The 10,001-nt window shown below is 36.1% G+C and overlaps 1 protein-coding gene across 1 annotated transcript; it reads right to left on the bottom strand.

Annotated features, from left to right (window-relative positions):
- Nucleotides 1–9,485: 9,485 nt before the first annotated feature.
- LOC128921536 (uncharacterized) lies at nt 9,486–10,001 on the bottom strand. Its single transcript, XM_054229460.1, has one exon. It carries the CDS (start codon nt 9,999–10,001, stop codon nt 9,486–9,488), a length of 516 nt encoding a protein of 171 aa, XP_054085435.1.

Raw genomic sequence — 10,001 nt, 5'->3', positions numbered from 1 at the left:
TTTTTCAGAATAGAGCTGTAAGTAAAAAAAAATTGGTATTCTATGACACTCTTGATAGAATAAAAAGCTTCAGTACGCATAGCTTTTCCCCACACGTGTGGTAAACAAAATAATGAAAACATAAGCAGATGATTAGTGAAGTCGATGTGCAAAAAAAAAATCTATGCACTTTAATTAAATAACTGTGGAGTTAATCTTCTAATAGAAAAAAAAAATAATAAAAACAGTGTTAAAATTTTAAATAATTAAACCCTTTAAATAATAAAAAAGATGAGTCGATTTGGTGTCAACCGAGACTTAGGAAACGGAGGAGAACTAACCGAGGAGGAGAAACAAATGGCTCAGATGGCTAGAGTAATTACTCAACAAGAAGAAGTCATTAACCAAATGAGGTTGCAATATGCAAATCAAGTGCAATCTCAATCATTATTAAACACGAAAGAGCTGTTACAACAATTTAGACATCTGAAGGGTTTGGACGAAGGGCATAATATAATGGCATTTATAAAATCAGAGGAAGCCATCATCAACTTATGCCCACAAAACAACCAACAATTGATAAACCTGGCGATGACAATAATAGCTAATGAAAAGATCCTGGGAGATGCAGGAAGACACATACAAGAACTAGACACATATAGAAATATAAAAGTAAGTAATTTAAGATAATTATTTGATTATTTTCAAAGGGCTAAATTTGAGATAAATCAAATATATTTATTTGATGAGGATAAGCCTTATATTTATAAGCCTGATAGGGTAGATAGAGATTTAGTTAGCTTATTAATTGAAAAAAAAAAATGATGTACCTATGAGATCACATTTAAATGAAAATTGTTCGCTTAACGATATTATAAATAAATATTCTAAAATTAAAGCTTTAGATAACACTAGAACTATACATATTACACACAGACAAACAAACAAAATTTTTCTATAAATAGAACGCGATATTTTCACACTAATCAAAACACAAATAGGAACAGCTCAATTACACGAATTAAACCAACTACCAATATGTACAACTAAAATTATCACACAAAATACTAATACACGACAAAATTAACAGTATTCACACAATTTCACACAAAATTACGGCAGAGGAAATAGTAGCAATAATACCAGATTTTCACGTAAAAGCACTAACAACAATAACACCCCACTAACACCTGAACCAATGGAAATAGGTGTACTTGAGGAAAACGAAGTAAATTTTTTAATAACGCCACAAGAACTAAACTCCCCACAATAAATATAACGATAGGAAAAACTAAAATTAGTTACTTTATAGATACAGGATCAACTACAAGCATATTAAAAGAAATAATTATCCCAAAATAACAATGAAATATGCTATAAAATACAAAACTTTAAACGGGGTAAATCAAATAAAAAGTAGTTACCACACCATTTCCAAAAGAATTTGGATGTTTTGGCACCCTTCAGTGGAAACTATTAAACTTTTCAAACACAAAATTTTCAGGTATCATAGCCAAAATTTCTTAAAATCTTTACAAGCAAAAATTAATTGTGCGGAAAACTTCGTTGAAATTTTAAATAATAAAATTTATTTCAAAGAATTTAATTGTTTCCAATACATAGAGAACGTTTGCAATTTGGAGTATACTAAAAAAAATTATCTAAAAGATAAATTCAATTTTTCTCATTTGAATAAAGAAGAACATCAAACAACCTTAAGGCTGCTCAATGACTTCGAAGACCTTTTCTTTAAAGAAGGAGATAAACTATCATGCACCAATGAGGTACATCATGAAATTATAACAACCAATTGTAAGCCTTTATACTCCAAAATTTATAGATAGCCTCAAATTCATGAAGAAGAGATAAAACGTCAAATTGAAGAAATGTTACAACAGAAAATAATTAAAGAAAACAATTCACCCTACAATAGTCCTTTATGGATTGTAGAGAAAAAAGTAGACAATTCCAAAGGAAAAAGAAATATAGAATTGTCATCGACTACAGAAAATTAAACCAATTTACCGTAGATGACAAATTCCCAATTCCAAACTTAAATTTAATCCCAGACAAACTAGGTAGATCACAGTACTTCACCACCCTGGCCAAAGGTTTTCACCAAATCTCAGTTAGAGAGGAAGACAGAAGAAAAACCGCCTTCTCAACACCATTTGGGCATTACGAATTTATTCGAATGCCATTTGGACTAAAAAATGCTTCACTTTTCAAAGATTGATGAATAGAGCAGTGGTCGGCACGAGAGGAATTGTGATTGTGTAAGTGAGCACGAAATTATGAATACCCAGTGAGAACTCTGTAGCCAATCATTTTAAGAATGTATTTCATTTTTTCATAAAACGTGCATTTTTGTGCTCATTTATTCATTTTAAATATTTTATTATTAAAACAAATATATTATGTCATAAAAGTCTTAACATTACTGTCTTTAAACAGCTTAAAACCTTAAATATAATACATAACATCAAAACAGTGAGATATTTCGCACAGGTCACTTAAACAAAGTGCCACAGCCATGCGCGATGTTTATTCGTTGCTGGTTCGACAACGACTGAACGATAGAGCGTAAGCGTACGTGTGACTTGAGTCCGCACAATTGTGCTATGCAGTGCCGACCACTGGAATAGAGTCCTTAGAGAACATATTAATAAAATATGCGTCGTATATATGGATAATATTTTAGTATTTGGCAGTTCTTTAGAAGAGCATTTAACTAATTTAAAGCAAATATTCGAAGCCCTAAGGCAAAGTTAAAAATACATGTGGACAAATGTGAATTTCTCAAGAAAGAAACTCAATTTTTGGCCCACATTTTAATGTTAGAAGGAATTAAGCCAAATCCAGCCAAAGTTAAAATCATACAAAACCTCAAGATACCTAATACCACAAAAAGAATAAAATAATTTTTAGGAATGACAGGATTTTATAGGAAATTTATTAAGGATTATGCAAAAATTGCACATCATATGACGCAATATCTAAAAAAAGGACAAACAATAAATATATACATACAACCCACAATTTATTGCAGCATTTGAAAAATTAAAGGATATAGTTACAAATTCACCTATATTACGATATCCAAATTTTAATAAACAATTTAGGATTACAACTTATTGCTAGTAATTTTGCAATAGGAGCAGTTCTGTCTCAAAATGGTCACCCCATTGCATATGCATCAAGAACACTAAATAATCATGAAACAAATTATGCTACTATCGAAAAAGAACTCTTAGCGATAGTATGGGCCGTAAAATATTTTAGGCCTCATGTTTTTGGTAGGTAATTTGATTTGGAATGCACCAACCATTGAAATGGCTAATGACAAAATACTCCGGGAAGGACATGAGTCCAAGACTTCAAAGATGGTTAGTGAGTTTGGGCGAATATAATTTTTCCATAGGGAGCATTAAAGGGAAAAACAATTATATAGCAGACTTTTTGAGCAGAATAAGAAACGACGAAATTATTTCCCACATAGAAATTTTTCAAGGGGATGAAGGTAGCAGCATGTCAGTAGAAGCAGAAACTGTCCATTCACAAGAAGAAAATTCAGGATTTGAAATTCTAATATTAGATAAAATTGTTAACAGGTTTAAAATGCAAATAATAATAATAAAGGAGAAACAAACCGCCGTCGAATCTATATTCAATTACAAACGAATTTGTACTGATCAAAGAGATATTGAAGGAAATTGAATAAGAGACATTATTAGAAGGGAAGTATGTAGAGGGAAAGTAGGTATATATTTACATCTTAGCGATCATGAATATTATAAAGAACATAAAATTATTGAAGAAGACTTTGCATCTAATCTTAACGTGAGATTTGTCAAATGTTCTTATTTAGCAAAAGACGTTTACAACGAAGAAGAATTAAGAAAACAAATTGCATTATTTCATAAAAATGAAAGTGGTCACTGTAGAATTATAGCCACTTACGAAAAATTAAAGATAAATTTATTTAATTTATATAAATGATTTATTAAATTATTTAATTAATATGACCGCAAAGAAATAATTGCAATGGCCAGATAAAAGGGAAAAAGATTAAATAGCGATCACGTCCGCTGTGATCTGCCGTGGTCTTGCGTGGTCCGTGGTTGCCGGTGGTCTGTCTTTAATTCGTATTCGTCCCTAATGTTTCGTTGTCATTCCAGTCCGTTCGCTACTGTCACATCTGTTCCCTATACAGTGTTGCATTTCTATTTCAGTCTTATTGTCCGTTTAGACAGTCCTACATTCGGCTATCCTGACTGTTCATCCGGCCCCGAATGATGAGTTCCACTTCTTCATAAATTCAGCAATTGTTATTGTGCGTCTTGGTCCTTCATGATCATCGATCTTCTCGACTTCATATCTTCCATGTGCCATCTTCTTTACAATCCTATAATTCTCAAAGAATTTTGCTTTAAGTCTCAATCCTGCTCCATACTGCGTTCGTTTGATGGCTACTAACTCGTTTTTATTATAGTCGACTTCTGCTCTTCGCCTTTTGTTGAATGTTCTCATATTTTCCTGCTGAATCCTAGCAATATTGTGTCGTGTCTCCTGACGAATTACCTCACGTTCTGCATCGAGCTCTTCGGTGGCTGATTCTTCCAGCAGTTCAAGTAATTGTGGTATTCCTTTCAATCGCATCTCAAGTCCAGTCGTGATTCTAAAAGGCGATTGTTTGGTGCTTCTAGGCGGCGTGCTGTTGATTAGAACTCTCGTTTCCCAACTTAGTTATCATCGGAATAATAATCTGGTGCATGCGCTCTACTTGCCCGTTTGCTCGTGGCACTCCCGTAGCAATAAATAATTGCTGGATCTCCTCATCCTCGCAGTACTGTTTAAACAAATTCGACGTGAAGGCCGCGCCTCTGTCTGTTATGATACGTCTTAGATTTCCGAAAACGGCTGCTCTTTTCTTTAAGCATTCGACGACTGCATCAGCTCCTGTGTTCTTAGTTGGATATAGCCAAACGAACTTGGAGAATGCGTCCACCATCACAAGGATGTAGTTATATGCCTTCTTTATCGACTCCAGCGGTACAACGTGATCGAGATGTATTGTTCCCAAAGGCTTGTCCTCTTTACCAATGGAATTTAGGAATCCTTCTTTCTTTCCTGACTTCGTATCGTTGACGATACACTCTACGCAACTTCTTACAACCTTTGTTGCCTTCCTATTTAAATTTGGTATATAAAATGATTTTTCTACTGTTTCTTCCGTTTTCTTGATGGAAAAGTGTCCTTGCCTTGTGTCATGTTGATGATTTCGTTCTCCATAACTGATGGAACTACCACAAGTTCTCTTGTTGAATCCTTATACAGTACTCAATGTTTGATATAAAAGACTTCGTAGTCGCTCTTCTCCAGAACTTTCAAAACAGCTCGTATCCAATCGTCCTCTTCCTATACTTGCTTCAGCCGGTGGATTAGGGAATATTCTATAATGAGACAAGATACCCTACTCAACGCATGTCGCATTTTTGAACCGTTTCTATGTTCTATCTCGTAGCAAAAGTCTTGTAGGAACATTGCCCAACGAGATACTCTTAATGGCACATCACGTTTCCGCATCGTCATTGCGAATGCATTACAATCTGTTACTATCTTAAAACTTATCCCCAACAAATATACTCTCCACTTCTTAAGTGCTTCTATAATCGCTAGAAGTTTGTACGAATGGTACTTTTCCTCTGCTGGTTTTGTCTACCGACTCATGTATTGAACTGGATGGAACGCTTGATCGTCGAAATCCTTCTGAAGTAGCACTGCACACATTAGGGCAGGTGTGCTGATCAATGCTGACTTCAACTTCTGGAATGCCTCCAACTGCTTGTCGCGCAACTCGAACTTAGCCTCTTTCCTGAGTAGATCCGACAGCGGTTTAGCTATTACTGCATATCCATCGACAAATCTTCTAAAGTATGATGGCAATCCCAGGAATCTCTGCAAAGCCTTCTGATCATGTGGCAATGGGAAATTCCTAATCGCGTTCAGTTTTGCATCAGATGGTTTTATCGAACCGTCTTCTATAATATAGCCTAGAAAGTCTATTTTACTTATAAGAAATTGACATTTGTCCCATTTCATCCGCAAACCATATTCTCCAGCTCTTCGTAGGACTCGTTCCAAACTGTGTACGCCCTCAGTATCGTCTTGTATAAGATCTCTAAATACTGCTGAAATAAATCTTGAAAAAACTGCCGGCAAATTCGATATACCAAAAGGCACGTATTGAAATTCATATTCCCCATTGTATGTAACGAATGCGGTGTACTTCCTTGAAGTAGGCTCCACTGGGACATGGAAAAATCCATTCCGAAGATCTAGTGTCGTAAAAACATTAGCACCCTGTAACTTTTCGATAACATCGTCGATATTTGGCATCGGGAAATTATCGCGAACTATCTTTGTGTTTAATCGCCGATAATCGCAACACAAACGTTTCCTTCCATTTTTCTTCGAAATTAACACCACTGGTGACGCATAATTTGAATTACTGGGTTTGATGATCCCATCCTTCAACCACTCCTTAACTTGTTCATCCACTTCCTGTCTATCGGTGAATGACATCCGTCTGGGATTTTCGTATACTGGGGTGTCATCTGACAGTAAGATCTTCATCTCTACTGGCGAATTCGAATTGCTTGTAGGCTTATAATTCGCTACCATTCTTCTTACTATAGTTGCTTGCTCTTTGTTGAGGTGTGAAAGATCGACTTCGTCCACAGGTACCTTCTCCATTCCTGCGACCATACATAGGGTTCCAAACTCTTCGCTCAGTTCAGCTATCCTGTTATCACCTTCATCAATTGGGTTGTTCCTAACGTCAGTGCCCATTTCCGCAGTCTCATGAACCAACTTCGAACTCGCTTCTGAAATCCTGAACTCTCTTGGCTCCTTAGCCACAACAGCGCCCTCGCTCTGATTGTTTGCTACTTCCAAAGCCCTTCTATCACGGATTCGCTTGCGATACTTCCTAACACTGCTCCTCATGTTCCTGCACCCTTATGCCGACATTTGATTTCACATCAATCCTCTTAGGCTTCGCTGACCCAACACTGCGATCTTTCCTTATTGCTCCAGTATTCACCTCCTCCTTACTCTGTGGCTTTTCCTCCACCTTCTTCTGCCTGAACTCGGCGCCATCTTCCGTAACGAATAAATCGACAAGAGCATATTTGATGTCTCGCTCTCTCACTACGTGAAATTTTACTTCCAACTTTATGTTGTCTATCTCGATGGATGTGGTAAACCTACCTATTGTTGTAAGTTTGCTGGTACCGATACCCATCAACTGTCGCTGTTCACTACTTAAGTCAACGTCCAGACTAACAGCCCTATTCTGTGCACTTTACAAATTCAACAAATTTCTAATTTGTAAAAAAAATTTATCAAGCATTTCGTATTCTGTGTCTAAAATAAAAAGCTCTTTTCTTTATAAGTTGTTAAGAAGTAAAATGCTCTTGACAAATAAAATATCTCGCTGTGGATAGTTGTGAAAGTGAATTTGTTGCAATGGAGATATTTTACTTTTGTCGTTAGTTTTATACAAAGAGGAAAAATATGAACATGTGGATGGCTCGCGTTATTGAGCCGTTTTTATAATATATTAAGAAGTTTATTTTTCAGTTTTTTGTAAAGGGTGATTTTTTAAGAGCTTGATAACTTTTTAAAAAAAAAAACGCATAAAATTTGCAAAATCTCATCGGTTCTTTATTTGAAACGTTAGATTGGTTCATGACATTTACTTTTTGAAGATAATTTCATTTAAATGTTGACCGCGGCTGCGTCTTAGGTGGTCCATTCGGAAAGTCCAATTTTGGGCAACTTTTTCGAGCATTTCGGCCGGAATAGCCCGAATTTCTTCGGAAATGTTGTCTTCCAAAGCTGGAATAGTTGCTGGCTTATTTCTGTAGACTTTAGACTTGACGTAGCCCCACAAAAAATAGTCTAAAGGCGTTAAATCGCATGATCTTGGTGGCCAACTTACGGGTCCATTTCTTGAGATGAATTGTTCTCCGAAGTTTTCCCTCAAAATGGCCATAGAATCGCGAGCTGTGTGGCATGTAGCGCCATCTTGTTGAAACCACATGTCAACCAAGTTCAGTTCTTCCATTTTTGGCAACAAAAAGTTTGTTAGCATCGAACGATAGCGATCGCCATTCACCGTAACGTTGCGTCCAACAGCATCTTTGAAAAAATACGGTCCAATGATTCCACCAGCGTACAAACCACACCAAACAGTGCATTTTTCGGGATGCATGGGCAGTTCTTGAACGGCTTCTGGTTGCTCTTCACCCCAAATGCGGCAATTTTGCTTATTTACGTAGCCATTCAACCAGAAATGAGCCTCATCGCTGAACAAAATTTGTCGATAAAAAAGCGGAACACCGAACACTGATTTTGGTAATAAAATTCAATGATTTGCAAGCGTTGCTCGTTAGTAAGTCTATTCATGATGAAATGTCAAAGCATACTGAGCATCTTTCTCTTTGGCACCATGTCTGAAATCCCACGTGATCTGTCAAATACTAATGCATGAAAATCCTAACCTCAAAAAAATCACCCGTTATAAAAAATGAGGATAATGAGGGTAACATTGACGAAATTGTTTTCTATATATTGCCAACAAAGAACAAAGATTAGATTTCGTAGTCCCCAAGGAACTTTTCTGAAGCTAAACATAACAACCAACTTAATCAAAATTGCATTCCAAACAGTTTTAAATATATTATAAAGGACATATGTATATATATTATATTATGAAGTATTCTACGGCTTTGCGGGGTAGCAAAAAACTATGGAGGATCTGGGATGGAAAAGTGAATATATAGGCTCTGCCATTTGATTATCAATCAACTTTATTTACGCGCGGCACTCCCTGTTTGGTTAGGTATAACCCTGTAATCTATATAGATTAAATGGAGTTGTGAAACCAAACAAAATACTTTGCATCAGGTCTGAAAGGCTTCAGTCGATATCTCGACATCAGAATAGGATAGATAGGCTGATAACTCTTTGGTCAATCATAAACCAAACTTATCAACGAAGCCACACTGAAGAAGGCGCGGTTCAAACAAACACTCATCCAAATAACGGCCTTTTGCATGAAAAATAGTACCAGCTTCGGAGCATGGAATATTTGCGAACCCTAAGAAAAGTCTAGACCAAAAGCAATGGATTTATTGTGAAATTGAAGTTAAATTATTAACTATTTTGCAACAAATATTGAAATGTATTTGAAAACTTACCTTAAAAAATAATTCAAATCAATTTTTCAATTCAATTCGAATATAATTGGACAGAATCAGCTGTTTCTGTTTACATTATTTTGTTTCCCACACGTGTGGGAAAAGCTATGCGTACTGAAGCTTTTTATTTTATCAAAATTGTCACAGAATACCAAAAAAGTTCTTACTTAATAAAAATCTGAAAAATTTTAAACTTTTTTGTTATTTTGTCAAGTGCACAGAATAGGGCTGTAAGTATGTTTAACGTATAACGCTACCTGTGTCGATTAATGCCGACGCAGATTTTCCATTGAAACTTACATCCTTAAAGATCAATCCACTCCGCTTCTCCGATTTTACGATTTCTCCTTCATCCGTCATATTATTGACGCTGCTTCGTTCCGATTTAGGAGTTTTCCTTCCTGCCTTACAATCAGCTGCACGATGACCCACTTTACCGCAATTGTAACACGATATCTTATTGCGTGGACAACTTCTAGCGAGATGTGATGAATCCCCGCAGATAAAACATTTCCTGCTAAATGGAACTGCTTTCTGGAAATCCTTGTTTGACGACGATGCCTTCTCCTGGTTCCCATTCACGGATAGTGACTGGCTGTAGCGAATCTTCTCATACACCTTGATCTGCTCCTTCAAATCCTGTATAGTTTTCGTCTGGTATAGGTTGCTTTTGTTCGACCTTGAGTCCGGTATGCCTTCGATGAAATATTCTATTAGGCTTGAGTCATCTAGCCCTATCGGTTTCCCCAATTCCAT

The sequence above is a fragment of the Zeugodacus cucurbitae genome, chromosome 2 (assembly GCF_028554725.1).
Source record: "Zeugodacus cucurbitae isolate PBARC_wt_2022May chromosome 2, idZeuCucr1.2, whole genome shotgun sequence".
In the NCBI taxonomy this organism is placed as follows: domain Eukaryota; kingdom Metazoa; phylum Arthropoda; class Insecta; order Diptera; family Tephritidae; genus Zeugodacus; species Zeugodacus cucurbitae.
The sequence above is the reverse complement of the archived record's forward strand: the minus strand, read 5'-3'. Positions and strand labels throughout refer to the sequence as shown.

Coding starts and splice junctions, on each gene's coding strand:
- LOC128921536 (XM_054229460.1), bottom strand. CDS start 10,001: ATGGAATTGGGGAAACCGATAGGGCTAGATGACTCAAGCCTAATAGAA.